General features: G+C 46.8%; 1 protein-coding gene across 2 annotated transcripts; it reads left to right on the plus strand.

Moving 5' to 3' along the window:
- Window positions 1–57: 57 nt before the first annotated feature.
- UBE3B (ubiquitin protein ligase E3B) lies at window positions 58–18967 on the plus strand. Of its 2 annotated transcripts, XM_065739278.1 has the most exons (26): window positions 58–267; window positions 361–481; window positions 1692–1751; window positions 2089–2193; window positions 2293–2389; window positions 2903–2988; window positions 3664–3746; window positions 4712–4817; window positions 5466–5586; window positions 6230–6407; window positions 6832–7001; window positions 7689–7856; window positions 8523–8694; window positions 9477–9595; window positions 10174–10288; window positions 10636–10735; window positions 11047–11166; window positions 11496–11672; window positions 11759–11869; window positions 11982–12119; window positions 12547–12612; window positions 14270–14328; window positions 15647–15829; window positions 16252–16363; window positions 16731–16823; window positions 17264–18967. In XM_065739278.1, the coding sequence occupies exons 1-26, from the start codon at window positions 107–109 to the stop codon at window positions 17453–17455; spliced, it is 3213 nt and encodes a 1070-aa protein (XP_065595350.1). In that variant the 5' UTR covers window positions 58–106; the 3' UTR covers window positions 17456–18967. The 2 variants fall into 2 exon arrangements, with proteins under 2 accessions (XP_065595350.1, XP_065595352.1); XM_065739280.1 differs by lacking the exon at window positions 16731–16823.
- The last annotated feature ends 3591 nt before the right edge of the window (window positions 18968–22558 follow it).

Here is a 22558-nt window from a genome sequence, read left to right on the forward strand (position 1 = left end):
CTAAATCTGAATTGCCTTAGTGTGTTTTCTCCTCTTTGCTCCTCCTTCCCCAGGTGCTTGCTGCAAGGATCGCTCCATTACATTCACTTCTTGGTCAGTCATAAAGATGTTCAGTGCCAGCCAGTCCTCCAAGGCCCAGTTCCTGGACAAGGCACGGCAGGCCCGTGAGGAGCGGCGTGAGCTGAAGGAGCGGGAGCGTGCTGCCGTGCAGATCCAGGCACTGGTCCGGAGGTTCCTCTGCCGATGCCACCTGCAGAAGGAGATCAGGTGGGTGGGGTTCTGCCCTCTGTGCCTTGCTCTGACCTGGAGAGCTGGCCTTAGGTTTGTAACCATCACTGTCCACGTTCCTCTCTTTCCTAGGAGAGAAGTGGACGATTTCTTTGGGGCAACCGAATGTGGGGCAAGTAAAAGAAGTGCTCTTTCTGTCTTCAGAATTGCTAGAAAGCTGCTGTTTGTATTTAATCAAAGGGAAGACAAAGAGGTAAGGCTTCTACTCTGATATTCTTCTTTCATGATGCTGTTTAAACAAATTTAACACATTAATATATCACCTGGTGGTTGTGTAGGTTCTTGCAGTATATTTTGGCTTCAGAAATGTGATCTCTGCTCTTCTTGGAGAGGTCTGCCCATAGGACTGAAATAGAAGAACCCTTGAATTTTTCAGTAGTGGTTCTGCTCTCAGGGCATAGGTTAACAGATGTTTTTCCTGCTGACCATGCCAGCATCAGTAATTGAGCAGTGCCTTGCAATTTTGTTAACCCTGTCAGTTCTCAAGGTTACATGCATTGTGGCAAGCCAACAAAGATCTGTCCTGGCACAGAGCAGCGTGCAGGCTTTTTATTTTGCAGCTTTTCTGACCTTGCCCTGACCTTGTGGTTTCAGGGTAGAGCCCTTTGCTGTAGTGTCTGTCTGTGAAATGATGATTTTTGCCCCAAAGAGACTATGAAAAGGAAAGCAGTTGGAAAATTAAAGGCTGTATTTAAATTGCAAAGGCAGATAGATTTTAAAAAGTCACTGTTTCGACAAACTCTTCTGTTGACCAAGGTACAAGTAGTGCATATGTAATTTTCTGTAGTTACAGCATGCAAAATCTTGAAGCATCTGATATCCATTTTGCATTATCCAGCAGCTAGTCATTCTCCTGCTGGGCCAGGGACTCAGCTGTGCTCATTGCCACAGTTCTGGACACTGCTCTCAGATAATAGAACAGGAGCAGCCAATCCTATGAGCCATTCTGAGCTACCACTTGCAAGCATTTGGCAAAAACAAGTGGACTGAGATAGTAATTAATGAGTTCTGTATGTGATTGCCATGTTCTGCTGAGAGCACTGGTGGTCAGGAGGTTGGAATGTGTTGCTGCACTCAGTGGTGTTAAGCTCATTTAGCTGAACCCCAGTTAGAAGATGCTTTTCCTGTTGCTGAGGGGGCAGTTTAGCTGGGAAAGCTGAAGATTCCTCTTGCTGATAAAAACTGTGCCCAAGAAGGTGATTCTTCAGCCTTGCTCTGGTGTGATGTATAAATGAGCTCTCAGGGAATGAACATCAGCACTGTCCATGGGAAATGCTTGTAGAACATTTGTTGTCTTGATGTGCAGATACCTTGCTCCTTCTGCTGAGCTGCACTTAGTGCTTTTCCAGAATAGCCCTTTCTGTAGTTAGAGCTAATATCACCTCTTTTCTTTTGTTTTGCAGAGGTTTGAAAAGCTGTGCCGTTGTATTCTTAATAGCATGGATGTTGAGAGTGAACCAAAGGTCAGCAGGATTTGGGGTGGGAGGAGAGGGGAGTTGTGTGTGGAGATTTAGGTTTGTGTTGTTTAAATTGCTTAGCTTTCAAAAGCCCCCAGGTGTTGCTGAGATGCCATGGTCAATGTCTGGGCAGGTTCCTCAGTATTCCTCTAGTGTTTGTACAGTGTCTTTCTGTGCTGGGTGGAATGCTTTGACCAGGTGATTTCTAAGAGAAATAATGTGGCTCCACTGCTGGGTTCAGCAGGGCCCTGAGGAGGTGGTTTGTTACAGAACTTCCTGGTAATGTCTTGTCTATGAGTAGCACAAATACTGATCACTGCTCCCATTTGTGTCCTGACCTCAGGTGTGGTATGTGTCGCTGGCACTCTCCAAGGACCTCACACTCTTGTGGATCAAACAGATCAAAGACATTTTGTGGTTTTGCTGTGAGTTTCTCAAGCAGCTTAAGGTAAATAATGTTTATTTTTGTTTAATCTGCCTGCATATAACAGACCTGTATTCAGCACAGAGCTAATTAGATTTATTATACTGGTGTTTGTTGTTGCAGCCTGACATCTTACAAGACTCTAGACTGGTCAATTTGCACCTCACAATGCTTGTCACTTTCACAGACACTTCTACTTGGAAAATCCTTCGGGGAAAAGGTTGGTGCATCCAGTTCAGTAAAGGCACACGTCTATAGGTCCTCTTAAAATCCCTTTAACACTATTTCTGCACCTTGTCTTTTCCCTGTGCTTACCACAAAGATTTGTTACGTGTCTCTGCTCACACAAAGCATACAATGGCAGTAAGGATTCCCATGAGGTGAAAGAGGCTACTTCCCTTGGAACAGCAGCAGCTGTTGCAAGGTTTTTATAGTGCTCCAGAGTCTCTCACACCAGAAGTATTCAGAGGATATAGGAACGTGTACTTTGTGTTTTTGCAGGGGATACGTAGAAAATGTAGATAAGTATAGTGAGGAAATGTGACTCCTATAGCTTAAGTGTTCCATTTTACTGAGCCTTGATGTAAAACACTGCTAAAATGGTTCTTCATGTAGGGGAAAAGAATTGGTACAAGAAGGGTTTATGAGCTGCTAAGTCATTTTGTAGCTTGTAAGAGGATTAGCAGGGCAGCCGTGATACTGTTTTAGTAATGTCACTGTTTTAACCTGGAAGGTGAAACCCTGCGGCCTGCCATGAACCACATCTGTGCTAACATCATGGGACATCTAAATCAGAAGGGATTTTATTCTGTGCTGCAGGTCAGTCTCAGGCTGATGCAACTGTCTCCTATTTATTCCAAACAAGCCTCAGTTTTGTTCTGCAATCCTTGTTCTGAGGAAGCTTTTATGATCTCTATGTGATGGTGTGTCAGGGGGAGGCTGGATGTGGAGCACTGCTGATGTCTGTGTGGTCATATTTTAATTCAGAGCAGTAAGGACCGAATACATCATCTCCTTTTTGTCTCCACTGCTGAATCTAAATGCTACTTAATCTCATAATGAGCTGTAGAGGAAGCTCGTTCATAGCGAGCGAGGGCTCTTGGCTATTTTTTACAAACTTTGCTGCTGACTTATTGTATGAATTGGGGTTTACTGTTCTGTTGGGGAAAGGAACTGATGTCATTTTAATTAAAATATTTTTAAATGAGAACGATACTACTGAGCAGCTATGAGCCTTGCCTGTTAATTCTGAAAAGCCTGGGAATCTTCTGAGTACAGGTCCTAGAGAAGCAAGAGCAGAAGATGATCTAATTTGAATGAAGTTTCTGTATGTGCCATTGTTAACCAAGAGCTCTGCTAGTTCTGCCCAGTGATGAATAGTAACTAGTTTCTAGTGTTTGAGTTCTTTCTCTACTTTGAAAGTAAACACACATTTCAAGAACAGTTATGATTTTTTCCTGAATTCTGCAGGTTTTAATGTTTGTTTTGTTCCAGATTTTGCTAACTAATGGCTTGGCAAGATCCAGACCATCCTTGTCCAAAGGCTCTTTAACTGCCATCTTCTCTCTTGCGTTGCGGTAAGGCAGCCACAGCTGCTGGCAGTGATACACAGCCAGAATTCTCCTTAGAGTTTTTGAAGTTCTTTCTCTCTCCCTGTCCGTCTGTGCTTTTGAGGGTATTGTCCTGGTGAAAGAACTGCTTTAGGCAAATAGTTCACATTACTGTCATCATTTTTCAGGTTGGAGTGGTGTTATGTCAGTAATATTAGTGTAAGCCCAGACTTGAGTGCAATTCCAGATCAGAGTATGGGATGTGGAAACCTTTTTCTGTTGAACCATCAGAAGGGGGTGGAGCTCTCTGGATCAGTGTAGTTGTGCCTCTCCACAATGAACTGCTGATGCCTGTGTATCTGTTCCTTAATTAGCAGGGGCAAAGTTTGCCCCTGAAACACAAGCTGGATACAGGTCTTTCTGGTGGTTCAATCTATTCTCCTGAAGAAAAGTATGCTGTAACTCTGACCTTGTCCCCAAAGAGCTCATGTCTTTCCTCTTTAGCAGCCTGTAGCCAGTAACAGGCATTCTTTAAGACATCAGTGGTTCATCTGTCCCTCTTCTGTCCCTCTTCTATAGCTGTCGCTGCTGGGGTTCTGAATTTGTGACATTCAGTGGAGTAGCAGTGGATGCTGTTAGATATTAACTTCTGCCTCAGGAAAGCACTATTTAATTACTGTCAGCATGGCAGTGGGAAGGTGGGGAACTTGGGAGGTGAACTACATAACATTTATAACTTTAGGTGGTGTGGATGTGCTGTGCAAAAAATACATCATGCTGTCAACTGTTTGACTTGCATTATATCGTGTCATGATCAATTTTGTGAACTTGCTGTGGTAACAGAAATATAAGTGAATTTTTTTCCAACTGGAAAGCACAGCTGTTTCTTGATGAGAGCAGAATCAGCAGCCAGCCCTGAGTGACTCAGTTAGAAAGGCTGCTTCTTACTTCACTAGATCGAGTTTCTTGCACTAAAGTCTTTTTCTCTGTAGCCCTGTGGTTGCTGCACAGTTTTCAGACAATCTGCTGAGATCCTTTCTGATCCACATCATGTCTGTTCCTGCTATAATGACTCATCTTGCTACTCTAACACCTGAGGTAAGTGAGTGAGATAATAGTACCAAATATGCACTGAGCATAGCACAGCAGCACTTGTCATTCCACTTTATCAACTTTTAAAACAGAACACTGTTTTAAAAGTCTCTCCCTATTTCAGTTCTGTTCTGGAAGTGTTTGACCTGTTCTGGAAGTGTTCTGGAGTGTTTGATTTCTAAATACCCCAGAAGCTGTTAACAGCAGTGAGGTGTTGGACTGACCTGCCCTCAAGTAAATAAAACACAGATGAAAATCTATGTATTACACACTTTGTATGTTCTTATTCTTCCATTTTTGTCATCGTGGGCGGAGACTAAGTAGAAATCAGTCTGCTGCATGGCAGAGGTTCTGTGATATAACTAGCAGGCTGTCCACTGATCTAGTTTAATGACAGCTCCCCTATGTAGCTTGGTACAAGCAAGTTTTGTGTGAGATGGGCGTTCTGTGCTCTTGCAGACAGACAGCTGAATGTGTACAACTAGAACCTGGCCTACTCAACTGCGAGGTTTTCAACGTCTTATCTCTCCAACACTTTTAACTTGCTGATTTATCTGGAAAGAAAAGTTAGTCCAAATTACTGGTGGCAGATCAGGTGTGGCTGTTGTGTGTGCTGCTTGTCAGCCTCACTTGCAGTTAAATTCTCTATTTCAGCGTCTGGCAGTGATAGAATCTCACGATCTTTTCCACAAGTTCATCGTATTTTTAAGCTGTGAAGCACAGTGTCGAGATGTCTGCGTGTGCCTGGAAGGAAGTCACACTCTTTGCTTGTTGGGTAAGCCCTTGCAAGGCTGCTTCTTTTGTGCTTGGAAAAGAGTCTTGAGACAGATCATTCTCCACAGGTCAGAGCTGCCTCCAGCTCACCATTTTTATTCTTTCTTAGATAGTTTCTAAATGATAGTTGAGAATTAATTTAGAATATTGCAAGTATGATTTAACACTAGGGATATTATGAGGCAGGGTCAGAGACCTGATCTTGTTTGCATTATTGTGAAGTGTTATCTCCACTTTATCTAACTTTTCACTTGGGCTCTGAAGAGGTCTTATAGTGTAGCAGATTTGAATCTGATTTTCCTAAATAGATGTGCTAGTGAAATATTTAAGTAGACATTTCTGTGAAAGCAACAAGGAACAGTCAGAACTCAGGAATAACCATAGCTGTAGCTTACAGGACTTTGTAGAAGCTGTTGGTGAGATACAGATGAGAAGGCTGCAGAAGGATGCCAAAGTGACATCCCAGCTTCATGGCTGACATGGTGGAAATGGCTTCCTGCAGGGTAACCTCTAAGAGTCATTTTTCACAGTTCTTTTATGATCTTGAAAATAGATGTTTGTTCATTTTGTCTCTTTTGTCTGTAACCTCTGTCCTGCAGCATCTGTTCCTCTTCTAAGCTTTGCTTTACTGGTTGTTCTGCCAGGTAATCTTGTGTACTTGGGCTCCTTGAACGATAGAGTTCTTGAGGACGAGACAGCTCACTTTGTGGGTGTGCTCATTCACATGCTCTCCTACTGCCAGAAGTATGTTTCACAGAAGAAATCCAATCTGACCCACTGGCATCCTGTTCTGGGCTGGTTTTCACAGACTGTGGATTATGGGTAAGAGAGGACCTTATGGTGGTAGATGGTTAAGCCTCTCCTTTTACTGTTATTACAGGTGTGTTTTTTTAAGCTGCAAAGTGTTTTGTGCTTTGAGATGAGCAGTGTAACCCTACTCAGAATAATTTATCATATTTCAGGATGTCTCTGCACAGCAGAAACTGCTTCATTCATAGACAAACTATTACATGAGGATATTCAGTTAGTATTGTCAGACTGGTAACAGTGGCTGTGCTGGCACACTTGACTTAGGACTTGTATGTCTTTTGTTCTCTCATACATTTTGTTCTTTTCTTTCCCCTGTGAGGACCATCTGCAGTGTGGGTGTGTGCTCCATTTTGACTGCGAGCTAAATGTATCAGAATATCAATGGTGTTTTTCTTTTCCAGCCTGCCTCCTAACATGTCTCTGACTTTTCTTTTAGATTGAATGAGTCCATGCCTCTGCTGACGAAGCAACTGCAGCATCTCTGGGGAGTCCATATGATCCGCATCCTCTTCAGTGATGTGCTCAGCAAGAAATTGCTAGAGAATCAGGAAATAGCTCAGCTGCCAGCACAGCCAGCTTCCCCTCAGAACAGCCTCCCTATGAAGAGTCAGTTCTGCAGAGTTGCTTTTGTCTACATTTGTGTGTGTGTGTTTCTGTCTCCCAGTCTCAGAGGAGCTGGACTTTTCCACTTAGCTAAAAGCTTTGAGTAATTACTTGCAGCAGCTGTTGCTGCTTAGGTGGGGATATGATCTCTGTTATTTGTAATTCCTGCTCACGGTGCCTCTGTGACCTGGGGCAAGTCTCTTACTTTGATGCTGTGAAAATATGTGCTTATTTTAGCAGTTTTTTTTTCCATTGTTTTGCAAGTAGTAAAGTGCTTACTGCGTTGCTTAGTGCTTCCCAAGGCAAGATGAGGGAGGCCAGCTTCCCAGGTGAAAAGCAAGGTGAAGCTGGCTTGGGGGCTTATGTTGCATGGTGATTCTGCAGAAGAGTATTGAGAGTAAGACAGCTGTAATCTAGCAATTTTCTAGCTGCTAGCCATAGTGCTGGATCCTGTGGCTCATTAGTTACTGCAGATCTGGTAAGGTTTTGGGCTGAAGGGTAATGCCTCCACTGAAACATTCTCCTGCATTACTAGCAGCTGTACAGGGTTCTGTAAGGAAACCTACTGTCTGTTGGTGACCCGTTGTGCTAAAACCCTCCATCACAGGGTTGCAAAGCTGCTAAGGACAAGAGATGGTTTGGAATAACACCTGTGTCCTGAGCCAGTGTTTTGTGTGCTTCCACCCGCAGACCTTTTCAAGAGAGCTTTTCAGAAGTCTGCATCCGTGCGCCACATTCTGAAGCCCGTTGGGGGTAAGCGAGTGGACTCAGCAGAGGTGCAGAAGGTGTGCAGTGTCTGTGTCCTGTACCAGACCACTCTCACAACGCTGACACAGATACGCCTGCAGATACTCACAGGTCAGGGCACAGCTGTGCTTTTTGAATCACTTCAAAGGTGGAGGGAAAAAACAGCATTTTCTTATGAAATTCTGTTGACTTGTTGTCTGTGATAAAGCTGCCGATTGAGTGGTTGGATGGAAGGCTTGTTCCATCCTGAATTGTACAGCTGATCATAGCATTCATCACTTCTTCATCAAGCATGAGCTCTCCAGAATACAAATAGAAGCAAGTTTTCTTTACAGGAAACTATGCTTACTCCATATCAAACTGAAGACTAAGTCTTTTCAAGAAGCCTCACGGTGTTAAACTTTGTGGTGGAAACATTGGATGTTTTCATGTGTTTTCAAGAACAAATTACCTGATCCTCCAGATGGATGGAGGAGGAGGGGAGCACTCTTTTGGTTTAGTGCCTGGAGCAGAAGAGTGAATCCAGAGTGGGAAGGGGTTGCAGATGTGCAAGCAGTTCATACCTTGTTAAAAAGATCTTTCTGCTTTCCTGGTGACTGCATGTCTCTCAGTGCAGATGGGCTTTGGAGCCCAGTGTGATGCCTGCATTCACTTCAAGGAAAAGATTACTTTGCAAAAGGATCTATGAGCACCAAGTTCTTGCTTTTCTCTTTGAGCCTGCATGAGTAAGCAGGCAGGAAAAGCTTTACTGAGTGTGTTGTGTTTTTTCATTGCTAGGCCTCACTTACTTGGATGATCTGCTGCCAAAATTATGGGCTTTTATCTGTGAGCTGGGACCACAGGGAGGGTTAAAGCTCTTCTTGGAGTGCCTGAATAATGATACGGAAGAATCCAAGAGGCTGCTGGCCATGCTGATGCTCTTCTGTGACTGCTCCCGCCACCTTATCACGTAGGTAGCAAGCAAAGGGTGCTCTCTAGGCCTGTAATCTAAAACTCGTGTGTTCCTTAGGTTTCAAGAGGAATAACTTAAGATATTGCTGTCTTTGCATAGAGATAACAAGGTAGTGTAAAGCAGCAGGTTTCTTGAATGTGATCCTAAGGAAGAGGACTTCAGAAGGACATCTCTTTCCCCCCTGCTCATCCCCCCCAGCCTTTCACTGCTTCAGGAACATACAGCTGGCTGAAGTGGCAGCAAAAGATGACAGAGCTAGTGAGGGAGGAGGGAGAAACATTTACCCTACAGCTTAAGGGCAGCAAAGCATATACCTTGGTGTAGGTGTCTTTGAAGAATGGTGATATAGTACTGCTGCAAGAAAGCTTGGCAGCTAACGAGCTTCTGTTTGCAGCTCTGTTGCTGTCTTGCTCATCGGCTTGTGCAGCACCAAGAATGGGAAAAAGGGTGGAAAATTGTCCTTGCTGGTCAGTATTGTCCTTGCTGGTCAGTAGAGACTGTTTTGATGATGAAAAAGCTCTCTGTGGAACTAGTCCACAGTTCCTTTTAGCTGTGAAGTGCTGCCTGTGCTTGTATCTCAGACCTTTCATGCTGTCTAATGTTACAATCAGATGTCAATCAAAATCAATAAATGAGGATTAGTTGTTTGTGACTTCAGGTTCTCATGGGTGTCAGTTGTCATAGAAATAAGCTGCAGCTAAAGGATAATGTGCCCTTATGAAAATTTCAAAAGGGAATTAAATCAACACTTGTACATTTGCATTTGTTTTCTCTGATAGGATTCTTGATGACATAGAAGTCTATGAGGAGCAGATTTCATTCAAACTGGAAGAGCTTGTTACCATCTCATCTTTTCTGAATTCCTTTGTGTTTAAGATGATCTGGGATGGAATTGTGGGTAAGTGCTTTTCGTAGCTTAAGTTGAGGATGCTAGTAGAACAATATACAGCATTAATTTTGGAACTTGAAGCTCCTGCTAATTATTACTTTGCACAGAAACATATTATGTTATGTGGCTTGAGAACATGTCCCAGTGTTTCGGTGTCCAGATGCTGCTGTCATGCTTGGCACCAAATACAATGCACTCATCTATTACAAAAGAGAATTTGTTTGCCAGGCACGATGGGCATATCAGCTTTTGTCATCTTGCTAGAGTTTCTGAAAATGTCATGTCCATCTGTATGTGGATATAATTTGAGTGCAGCTGAGTTCTGACAATCAGATGAGGCAGTCCATTTCTATTCTGATCACTTGGTTGGAGCTTTCTGAGATGGTTCTGATGTGGCTAAGACTTGTTCACTTCGATCAGAGAAGTCTTCTGGGACACACACAAGCCTCTCACTTTCCTCTGAAGGCAGTGGAGGTTAGGAGAAGTTCTCCTCTCCTGTTAATGTCGGGGAGACAATCAAGATGTTGCTCTTGGACACTCCTGTACCTAGGGTGCCTGGACATTGCTGCTTTCTTCCTTTTGTTCAGAGAATGCCAGGGGGGAGACACTGGAGTTGTTTCACTCTGTCCATGGCTGGCTCATGGTCTTGTATGAAAGGGACTGCCGCAGGCGTTTTGCTCCTGAGGACCACTGGCTACGGAAGTAAGTGTCCCAGCACACAGCAAGGGTTGTGTGCAGCTGTGTGCTTGCCCCACGGTGCTGGCCTCCCTCTGGGAGGCTGGTCTGGGATCCCTTCCTTTCACTTGGGTGCATCTCATATTGTACCTGAGGTCAGAAATACTTCCTGTCTTGATTGCATTTAAGAACACCCCTTCTTTGTGGCTTAAATACTCAGCAGAGGTGCTTCTCTTAATGATTAGCTGCCACTCGTGGAGGGTGTTTAAGTCATGTTTAAAATCATTGCAGGTTTCCTCTCTGTTCTACCCCCAGCTGTTTACCACACCTGGGCACTTCCCTGGGATCTCTAAGTCTGTTCCTTTCTTTGTAAGGGACCTCAAACCCAGCGTGCTCTTCCAGGAGCTGGACAAGGACAAGAAACGAGCTCAGCTGCTCCTGCAGTACATCCCACATGTCATTCCTCACAAGAATGTGAGTGGGGAAAGGGTGGAGGCTGAGAAGGTGGTGGCCTTGGACAGAAGGGATGTGTGTCCTGGGCATTCTGTGGAGTTTGTGACTGAAATGCTAATTAAACGAAGGCCTTTATCTGCCTCACTGGGGAATAAGGAGGCAGATCTCCCTGTTTCTAGTGAGTTAGTGACAGTAGCATCATGGGGTCTACCTGGGAATGGCCAACCAAGAGCCAGATCTGAGCATACCTTAGGACCATCTGAAAGCCCTGCTGCATTGGAGGGTGGCTGGAATCCCTGTGGATGAAGGCTTATGTTTCGTTTCTTTCTAAGAGGGTGCTGCTTTTCCGAAACATGGTTACAAAGGAGAAGGAGAAGCTTGGGCTGGTTGAAACCAGCTCTGCATCACCTCATGTCACACACATCACTATCCGCCGCTCACGAATGTTGGAGGTGAGTGACGTGGTTTGCAGAAGCCAACTAATGAGCCTCTAACCTGGCCTGGCAAAATGAGGTGTGCATATGTTTATCTTTTCTGTAGATACTGAGGGCCTCCCCATGCAATTCTACTTGCCTTCTTTTGTGAAGTGATTATACAGAAATACGCTGGACCTTAGTCCAGTTCAGACTAAGGTTTGGAGTTGGGATTAGGAAAAATGCTGGACACCAAAATTTAATGATACACGTGGAGATTTTTGTGGGGTATCTCTATCTCCTGTCTCTGTGTGAGTGTTTCACGTGTCTTCCCTCACATTTGCCCTGGGGTTTTCTGGTCTGTGTAGGATGGATATGAACAGCTACGGCAGCTTTCCCAGAACGCCATGAAGGGAGTGATCCGAGTGAAATTTGTGAATGATCTGGGTGTGGATGAGGCTGGTATCGATCAGGATGGTGTCTTCAAAGAGTTTCTGGAAGAGATAATCAAGAAAGTGTTTGACCCTGCACTCAACTTGTTCAAGGTACGATGTGGGGCTGCAGATGCTGACTGTGATGAGCAGCTGCAGACAGAAGCAGGCTGGCTCACTGTACTGTTACCTCTGCACAGACGACCAGCGGTGATGAGAGGCTGTATCCATCCCCAACATCCTATATCCATGAGAACTACCTGCAGCTCTTTGAGTTCGTGGGGAAGATGCTTGGGAAGGCTGTATATGAGGTGAGACAAAGGTGCTGTGCTGTGATGTTTTTATTGTTAGCATAGCAGTAACCAAAGACATCACACGTAGCAAGTGCACACTGTGACCTCATGTATCTATTCTTGTTTGCAGGGAATAGTTGTGGATGTACCATTTGCTTCCTTCTTCTTGAGTCAGCTCCTTGGACATCACCACAGTGTCTTCTACAGCTCTGTGGATGAACTTCCCTCCTTGGACTCTGAGTTCTATAAAAATCTCACTTCAATTAAGGTTTGAGTATTACTTTTTCTGCTGTTCAGTTCCCTTATCACTGGCTGCTGCTGGGAATACTAGATCTGCAAATGCCTTTAGGGTACTGATTGTTTTGAAAAACACCCTGAAGGTAACAGGGCAGTAGAGATGCTTGCTGGTTCTGAAGCAGTATAACATGCAGCTGTCCTGCATCCTTTCTGAGGCAAGCAGGGATGAGAAAGGAGTCTGAAGGTGTAAATTAGGAATTACTGATTTCCAGTTCCAGAGTCTTAGCCTCATCTCTTGACTTGCTCAAAGTTACAGAGAGACTGCACATGTCTGTATTGTGCTTTCATGCTTAGTGCCTTTTGGGGATCACTTAATGAGAGCGTGGTACAGAAATGCAGAGCTGCTGTTCCTGCTGCTTAACACTAACTCCTTTCTGTTTTCCCTTTCGCCCCTGTAGCGTTATGATGGTGATATCAGTGACCTGGGCTTAACACTGTCCTACGATGAAGATGTGATGGGTCAGGTAAGCTTTCATTCAATGACTTCTGGACCTTATCTCAGCTCCTGTGCTAGCTGTCGATTAGCAGAGTCCTGGGTACTGTGTTCTGAGTCCAGGGTCTTGGCTCGGGCAGTCCCTCGTGGTTAGATCCTAGTTGCACCTTATGGGACCACCTCCCTTGCTTATCTGGCTCGTGTTACCAGGAAGAGCTGAAGCACTGAAAGCAATCCTGAGGACTGCTCACTGCCCACTGCTGTTGGAAAGCCTCTGATCCTGGAAGTGACACATTGTGAACGTGAGCAGTATGCAGCAGAATTAGGTTTGACTCCTGAGCAGAAGTATCCTATCTTTTTGTAGTGTCCTTAGGGCAGAGAGACTCACCTGCAGTCCGTGTGGCCAGCAGAAGGCATCTGTTGCTCTCTGATGAGCTTTCTCATAGCTAATCTTAAGCATCTATAACATAATCTGTCCAAGCTTGTGCTTCATTGATTGCTTTTCACTCTGTGATTCTGGATATGTAATCTGGATGCTTTATTTGGCCTCATCTAACCAAGGGTTGTGAGGAGACTGACTGATAAATGACCTTGTGTGTGACTGCAGGTAGGACTCAGCTCTGCTCTTCCTTTCATAGAAAGTGGCTGTGCTCAAAGGCTGGCTCCAGTTCAGAGCTTGTCTGAACTCAGTGCTGTGGCTTCATTCAGTATTTATCTGTGGGCAGAGAATGGCTTTTTCAACAAAAACTTTGCCCTCCGACCCTTAATTTTTTTGTGTGCTGAGATTTTTTTTTTCTACTTGAAAAACATGGGTTTGTGTTTTTGCTGTACAACTTGTTTTCCTCTCTCTGAAGAAAAGAATCTGTGTGATTAGGGAGGAAATCTATATGTAGTGGTTTCTGTGATGGGTACTTGAAGACTGACAGTGAGGCACTTGGCCTTGAGATGAGAAGCCTGCTGGTAGAGCTCTGTGCAGAGGTTTGATGCAATGCAGTTGCACTTGTGCAGTGGTTTCTGTAAAGCTCTGCTCAGCCACTGGTGCAGTAGTGATGCTGTGGGTGCAAAGCTGGAAGACATGGGTAGGTAAGAACAAGATGCTTTTGCTCTGTCTATGAGAAGCCAGCTACTAGAGTAAGCTGGCTTGGAGAACTGTAAGACATGGAGCACTTCTCAGGGGCATTTAAACACCAGGCCTTGGCCTGATGGGGCAGGAAGGAGGTGCTTCCCAGCTGTCTCACTTTCCAAGTGTGCTCTGCTTCATGTTTTGAGTGCCCATCTGGAAGGACAGTGAACTCCAGGGAGCTCTGTCACTCCTCAGCCCCAGGTGAGACCTTGCAGCAGATAGCTTTGGGTTGGGCTCTGAGGCTCTTGGGTCTCAGGACTGTGGGATTGTGGCAGCTCCCCAGGGCTCTCTGAATTGATTTGCACGTGGTTCATCAGTGACAGAGCAGGCAGTGTGCTCAAGGATGTGCTGGTGGGAGAGTTGGAGAGTTTCTCGCTGTTCAATTGCTGTGTTAACAGTTAAGTGAATCTGGTTTGAGGCAGAAGCAGGATTATTACTTAAAACTTAAATCCTACTGTTTTATTGTAAAAATAAATGTTTTATGGGGAGGTAACAGCTTAGCGTGACATTTCTTTCCATTGTGGTTCCAGGCAGTAATTAGCAATACAATCATTTCTTCCCTCAGCTTGTTTGCCATGAACTTGTTCCTGGAGGGAAGACCATTCCCGTTACCAATGAAAATAAGTAAGTACAGCAATTAGATTTTTTTAAGGTCACCACTGCAAAATACTTTATTCTAGTTCCTTGGGCTTGCATCTGGAATGAATTGAGATAGATTAGAGTAGAAGGAGCCCATAAATATCTTAATAGAATTTACTGGTTACAGTTCATCGGCAGAAATTGTATTAAATTCGATTTGCAAAATAGAAATTGACAATTTACTTCTTGCAACAGTGTTTCTGAGGTCAAAGGCACACAGGCTGTGAGATTCTGCAGGATTTAATGATGGTGATAGATGCAGACAGATGGATTCAAAGCAATTCAGGCACACAGTCATGAACATAGAGGGCACAGATGCTCAAAGACACCTTGGAGCAGACAGATCTTCTCAAAATGATAACATGTGGCAGTTGTATAAAGCACCGTTCTTCAGAAGAGACAGTGCTGAATTCAAATGTAGTCGACAGTCGTACTTTAGACACAGGAAATCAGAGGAGACACTGAGCCCTGCAGCTATTTTCACAGATAACCAGCTTTTAGATAGTGATCGTAAATGTCAACTCGGGAGCCTGAAAACCAAACCCACCTTTTTGTTCCCTTCATTTTTTTCATCTCTCTACCCTTCAGTGATCATAAATGCAGGATAAAATACCTATTATGCAGATGTGTGTTTGAACTGGTAATCTGGAGTTTGTTCTCTTTAATGGCAAGTGAAAGCTGGATCCTACCTGAAGATTCATCTTTGTTGGTGTGCTCTGCAGTGTGATGTGCCCAGGCTTTTTCCCTCTTGGGCTCCTACCGAGGAGTTTGCATTTGAAAGGATCTTTTTGTGGCTTGTCAGAAGTCAGCTCAGGGAGGAAGTTGAAAGTCCTGTATGCTGCTGTGCTCTCCTACAGCAGCAACTTTGAAGCTTCTGTGCAGATGTGCACACAAATTGGGAGCTGGGAGGGAGCAGAAGCATTACAACGTGGAAGCAATCGAGCAGCAGTTCTCTCTCGCAGTGGCAGAGTGAGGTTACACAGACAGCATGGCTGTGGTGGTGTCTGCCTGGGAGCTGATGAGCAGCAAGTTCTGTTGCTTTGGTGGTAAGCAGAGGAAGTCTGATGGTGCCTCCCTTCAGTAATCAGTGCACCCCTTCTTCTGTACTACTGAGGTGAAGGTGACAATCTCCTCAGGGTTCGTAGTGTGTTGATTCCAGGTGCAGTGAGGGCTCTGTGAAGCATGATCTGTTAATCCTTGAAAAAAGGCCTCTATTGGCACGATAGCAAAGTATTTCATAGTCTGAGGGTGGATATTCTTGCTGCCCTGTCTCCCTGGCTGCCACCTTCCTTCTTGCACACAGGATCAGCTACATCCATCTCATGGCTCACTTCCGGATGCACACGCAGATCAAGAGTCAGACAGCAGCACTCATCAGTGGATTCAGGTCTATCATCAAGCCTGAGTGGATTCGTATGTTCTCTGCACCAGAGCTGCAGCGGCTCATCTCTGGTGACAATGCTGAGATTGACCTCGAGGACTTAAAGTAAGTGACCAACTGAGTTGTGCAGGTCTTTTCATGCAGCAAACCAAATTACTGTGTGGTTATCTGGAGGTCTGTGGGAGGCTGACTCTTTCCCAGCTATCTGTTCATCCTAATGGGAATTGGGAGCAGGTGGAAGCAAGTGAAATGAATAGTAGGCTCCTTAAAGCTAATCTGGACAGAGTGTTAATGAATGTGAAGGGTCTTTTCCTCCACTGCTGTGCAGTGGTTCTCAAGAGCAGCGTTTCCTTTTTTCTGATCAAGCACCCAGTAAGCACTGTGGGGCTCTGTGCTGGCAGTGTTTGCTATTGCACTGAACCCTGACTCGGGGCAGCAGTACTGATCCTTCCAGCACTTGTTTGCTGGCAGCTGTGACCCCGCTGCTGGAATGGGACACAAACCTGTCACAACCTTTTTATCCCCAGAAAACACACAGTGTACTATGGGGGCTTCCATGGGAGTCATCGGGTCATAATCTGGTTGTGGGACATCCTAGCCAATGACTTCAGCCCTGAGGAAAGAGCCATGTTTCTGAAGGTAAGTGTGGTCTCTTCAGCCCCACCTGGAATTTCAGGGTGGTTGGGCTGGTGCTACTCTCCACCTGTTACCTGTTTTCTGTCCTAACAGAAGGAACATCAGAATGCTTAGTGCCTTAAAATCTACACCCTGCTCCCCTGGTGGGAAGCAGAGTTCTACAAACACTCTTTTGTTAACGTGAATAGTGCTGCTTAGATGGCAGTTTTCAAAGGCTAGCAGAGCTGAGCACGAAGCTCAGCAGTATTGTATGGTGGGCTGCTCAGATGCCAGTCTAAGCAGCAGTTTGCTGTGACTGCATTAGCCACGTGTCTGTTACAGCCAGGCTGCTCTCACTGCTGCTGTCTTTCACTGTCCATCACTTTTTCAGTTTGTTACCAGCTGCTCTAGGCCTCCACTTCTGGGCTTTGCCTACCTCAAGCCTCCATTTTCCATCCGTTGTGTGGAAGTCTCTGATGACCAGGTAGGCCTCCTGCTGGCTCCTGTCTCCAGCATTCCTTGCCATGCTGGGCAGGCCTCTTTCCCTGCCCAGCCTCCTCATCTCTGTCCAACCAGGAAACTAACCCACAAAGATGTGTATTCTACAGATGGAGGTGAAAGTAGCCTTCTGCTATCAGGGCGCACGTAGCTGTACCTCCCTCCTTCCCAGCACAGCAGCAGCTGGGCTCTTCATGCTTTTCTGCGGTTGTGCTTTCTCCTCACACGTCACCTCCCCATGCTTCTGATCCTGTTCCATAGTGCCCCTGCATGTGTAATGGCACCTGGAGTTCACAAAAGCCCATTTCTGGCAGCTGTGGGGGACGTTAGGGCTTTAGGATCTGATTCTCCCTGTTCCCAGCTCTGTTAGCACCTCTCTGCCTTTAACGAACGCCAGATGAGCTCAGCATCTCTGCCCCATTCCAGGACACGGGTGACACGCTGGGCAGCGTGCTGCGGGGCTTCTTCACCATCCGCAAGAAGGAGCCAGGTGGGCGTCTCCCAACCTCCTCCACGTGTTTCAACCTCCTCAAGCTTCCCAACTACAGCAAGAAGAGCATTCTGCGGGAGAAGCTGCGCTACGCCATCAGCATGAACACTGGCTTCGAGTTGTCCTAGTTGCCACGGCCCTGGACTCTGATGGGGGCTCTCAGGGCTGCTGCTGGAGGTGGAGGCCTTCACGCACAGAGCACATCAGCTCCACGGGAGGTGGAGGTTTACAGGGAAGAGCTTCTGGGCTAGACAGGGCTGGCTCTTCTTGGGCACTCCTCCAGGATGAAGGAGGCGATGGGCCTGATCCAATACTCTTCACTTGACACCCACGTAAATCATCTTTAAAAGCAAACCCCGGGGGAGCATAAAAGGAACATTAAAAGTGCCAGTCAGATTAGTGACCGTCATACCCTCAGCGGGCGGCTGCCTCTGCAGGAGTATTTCTTTTTCCTTTCCCAGGAGATGGTCTGGTTTCTTACTGGGTGGAAGCTGATCAGTGAATAGCTGCACAAAGGCAGAAATGGGACCGAGCCCACAAGGAGACGAGCACAAAGCTGCAGAGCTGGACGTGCCACAAACAGGCGCTCATTACTCAGGTCAGGCAGTGTGTGGGGGCTTCCTGATGCTCTTACTTCATGCAAGGCCCTTGCATTTGTCTCAGAGAACAAACCACTAGCCCAGACTCGAGAAGCAGCAGGTTAAATGCAAGCAGATGGACCCTGCCGTTCTCAGGAAGGCTCTGGAGCACTGTAGGTTAAGAGCTCAAGCAGCAGGCGTGGGGGTCAGCGTGCTGAGCCAGCTGTGCCTCTGCCAAGCTCTTGCTAGAGCTGTGACTTGGACAAAAGGGGTTGTTGGAATTTGTTTGGGAGCAGAAAAGGTTTAATTTGATTTAGCTGGAAGCTGGCACGTGGTTTGGGTGGCCCTCACTCCCCAGCAGTGCTGCAGTGGGACCGGTGCCCCCTGCGCTCTCTGGAAGGGGAATGTGTTGGGCTGCCCAGAGCCCTCTGGAAACCTCTGCTGGCAAAGCTTCTCTACTTGGATGGAAGTTTCACTTGGTTTGCAGTCCCTTTTGTTAGGGAGATGCGCTGTTGTGAACCCAGACTTGGCCTCTGTGTAACAGCCACATTTGCTTTGTTGCCAAAGTCTTTGTTTTAGTTGCTTTGTCTCTTCCTGGCCTTATTTTTACAAGCTGATGTTGGCCTGTAGCAGGCAGCTTCTTCAGGTTTTTGTGAAAGGAAGGGTGTGAGTGGAGGTGTGCGTGTTGGGAAGGCGTGGACCCTTCCTGGAGTTTCTACTGAAATTCAGAGCCTCATCTGTCATGTCTCTGCAGCTTCACCTTCCTCTCCCCAGGCGTGCTCAGCAAAGCACGCAGAGAGGTCCCTGGGCTCTCTGGATGTCCCTCTTAACCACCATAACCACTGCGTGCTGCACGTCAGACCAGAGAATACTGCTGACGTTCAGCCAGGGGTGCAGAAATGCCCCTTGCTTCATCTTTCTCTGCTCTACATGGCATTAACTGATTTTTCAGAGAAAATGGAAAATGAAGGTGCCTGGAAATGCATCGGGAAAGCAGCGCTGAGTGCTTTTCCTTCACCATCTCAGTGATACAAAGCAGGAGGGACTGGGGAGGCCAGTGAGGACACGCATGTCTGCGTCCCGAGCATCCCAGATTCCGGACTGAGTCCAAAGGGGATAAAGATGATAGTAATAATTGTCTGGGGCTGGGTTGTAGTTGCTTTGTGTTTTATTTGAAGAGCATTTCAGTGTGAGGCGTTCACTGTGTAGCTGAGAGGTTCAGGCTCTGAGTTGTACCATTCCTGGGTTAAACTGAACACAGGATCCCTTTCTCTCGGAGTCGCGGTGTGAGCACAGGGATGGTTGTGTGAAACACTTGGAACACAATGAAGTGAAATCCTCACTCCCCTTTTTTCCCTTCATTCCTCAGGAGTACAATTCCTAGAGAAGATCTTAACGTGGTCTTAGCTTGGTCCCTCCCAACCTGGAGATATTGCACTACGAGACAGTACACCCAATTCTGTAGCTAGTGGATAAAACGTGATTGTGTAGTAGTCACCCTGGTGACTGTGTGTGCAGCAGTCATATTCCTCTTGAGAAGCTGACTCCTGTGTGACTGAGAGTCTTTAACACGATTTCAGCTGAGTGGGGGCTGAGCACAGTCCCTGCCTGCACTGCTGTGTTCTGTGCGGGTGTCCTTTGTAGGACAGGGATGGCTTTGCCACGGGAGATTAATGACTATTTTTTCTATAGAAGACTTGCTGCTGTGGAGACCTTGGTACATCCCTTGTGTAAGCAACGCAGGGAAGAGGAAAATAAAGCTGGTATGATGATCGGATGGTTCTTCTTCCTTTCCCCAGGGGTAGGGAAACCACAGAGTATCATGTGCAGAGAGCACAGCAGGGTGGGAGCAGACCTCTGGGGCATCGGTGCCTCTGCCAGCAGGCGGTGGGGTGGGCTTGGAGGCTGCTGGGTGCCTGGGGATCCCTTTTGTCAGGCTGGTTCCTGGCACACGTGCTCTGGCAGCCCTGAGCTGGGCTCCCTGGGGCACTGCCTGTGTGGCTGTGAGCAGTTCTGAGCCTGAAGGGACCTGGCAGGGTTCTTTGGAGCAGGGTTTGTGTTGTAGAATATGCTTGCAGAAACGCTGTGTGTAGTCTTGCAGGGTGCAGTGATAGCCCTTAAGTGGGGTTTGTTGTCCTCAGTGCAAGCAGGTGCTGGCGGGGCCCTTCACATGGCACAGAGCTGTGGCTGCTGGTCCTGCTTCCCTGCAGTGCTTGGGGCAGCCCCGTGGGTGCTGGGGCTCAGCTGGGGCTCAGCTGGGGCTCGGGCTCGGTGGGAGCATGGCCCAGGGCTCCCAGTCAGTGTGCAAGTACCATTGTTTTGACACTGAGGCATATGGCACTGTCAGAAACGGCAAAAAGAAATCTCGCAGCAGATGCTGTGAAGGCAGAAAGCTGGCAACAGACAGCCAGGCCTGCAAAGTGCCTGCTTCTCCAGCACTGAGAAGTGAGCGGGAGTTAGTCAGGGCTGGCTCTGTGCACGCTGAGGTGCTGGGCCCGTGCACGTGGGGCACAGAGCGGAGCTGGACTGCTAGACCTGGAGTGCTGCTGGGGTTCCCCCCCAGGCAGGGGCACGTTTTGGGAGCAGGCAGCTCTTCTTGCTGCTCCTAGCACCCCGAGTCCCTGACTTCCCTGCAGCCCGGTGGTTCCTGCCTTCCACAGCACTGTGCTCTGGGCAGGGGCTGGTGCAGGGTGGCTGTGTGCACCCCAAGACCTCCCCTATGGCTGCATCCCTCAGCGTGGGGGAACGTGCCCACACCAATCCTTCTCTGCCTCAGCAGAGGGAACGGTGCCTTGTATAAATTTACATACAACTTGGCAAAATGTATGTTTGTGTCATTTCTGCAAGAGCAGCAGCCAGCTCTGCTGCTCGCGTTGTGGTGGTAATAGAGGTGCTTGAGTTATAGTGAAACTTATTTCATTTTACAGCTCCTACAGCGTTAACAGATGTACAGGCGTCTGATCCAATCATGCAGCAAGAGATTTTGGGGCCAGTTCTTCCAGTTTTGACAGTACGTAAGCTAGGAGCAGCCATACATTTTACAAACAAGAATAAACGACCCTTAGCAGCATATGTCTCTGCTGGCAGCTCCAACGTGATCATAAATAAGGAACCCTGCTAGGCAGGAATGTGTCTGGGCTCTGCAGACGGTCAGCACGGACACAGCATCTGCCTTTCTCCTGTTATATTAATGAGGTGCAGGCACTGGAATGCCTGTGTTGTATGGCTGCATTTGCTGGGTGCGACTGAATGACTTGGGAAAACCAAGCCCAGCACCAACACCTGACTAGTTTTAAAGCTTGTACTTCGTTGCAGTGATTCTTTGCTCACCTGTCCCTTCTCTTGCTAGGCTCTGAGGCATTCCTGTATGCTGCCCCCCGAGTGGTAGCAGCTGCCAGCTCAGCCACACTAGAAGCTGGTGCAAAAGGTCCCGTGTCCCTGCGTGGACCAGCATACAGGCAAGTGCTGCACAACGCAGTGCTAAAGCACTGGGCAAACACTGCAGGCTGTGAGCTCACTGAGAGCCAAGTGTGGTCCCGTGGGGTTGGGATTGCTCTCAGCCCGAGTTCTCCCTGTGCCTGCCTGTCTGGAAAGCAGAGGCACCCCAGCCACTACCATCCCTCATAGCATCCCTCAGCTTCAGCCATGCAGAAACAATTGCATGGACCTGTTTGGGTACAAAGAGAGAGCTGGAAGCTGAGTGAACCCTAATAAATTTAGAGCGTGGTAGCTAAATTTATTCCTCCTTGCACTCAAAACAATACTAGCTTTGGTCCCAAAACAGTACTGAGATTTCTTCCCCCCAGCTGGAAAAAAAAAGAAAATACTATAAATCCATCTTGGAGCTGATTTATATAGCATTCATGAAGAATTTATACTGCAAAGAATTTTATTCAATTAAACTTGAAAAGCCTCTAGATTCTTAAGGTTCAATAGTGATCACCGAGACAGAGCTATCATAAAAGTGGATGGCCTGTCTGGAGCAGGCATTGAGGAAATGTCTGATGTGACATTGCAGCTGACGGTACAGTCCCAATCAAGAGCATTTGTCACTGGGATGTGCTACAGGCTAAGGCTTGGAAAATGACTCTGTGAAAAATGTGCATTAACAATAGCCATGAAATATGTGTTTAAAAAAAAAAAAAACAACAAAAAAGGGGTGAATAATGAGACAGCAGTGTCTCTCAGTGCTGGGTGTTCTTCACGCTGACCCCACTCTGATTATCAGAGGTTAACACAAAAGCCACAGCCTCTTCTGGGGAACAACTTCAAAGTTGTTCCTACTTGAAATAACTGAACAGTGGAAACTGTGTGGCTTAGAAGCTCCCACCACCAGGAGTGCCACCCTTACTGCAGGGCAGGCTCTCTTAACCCCTGCGACCACCCTGCAGCCCCCACCTTCCTGGGATGCTCCTCCACAGGAGGAGGAGAAGGCTTAAACCAACACATCTCACACGTACCCTTCCAGACTACCAACCTGTAAGAGACTTGGACTTCAACTGTAATGTCTGGCTATTCTATCACGAAAACTGACACGATTAAATTTGCCACAAAGAGTAAGTGAAGAAATGTTTTAAGAAACGCAGCAAAGCTTGCAGCTGTTCTGCAGGACGGAGTGCTCAGCTGAGCTCGGTGGGCTCCCAGCACTGCCTT

Source organism: Cyrtonyx montezumae, unplaced genomic scaffold (assembly GCF_038088225.1).
Source record: "Cyrtonyx montezumae isolate F1298 unplaced genomic scaffold, pur_monq_1.0 scaffold_23, whole genome shotgun sequence".
In the NCBI taxonomy this organism is placed as follows: domain Eukaryota; kingdom Metazoa; phylum Chordata; class Aves; order Galliformes; family Odontophoridae; genus Cyrtonyx; species Cyrtonyx montezumae.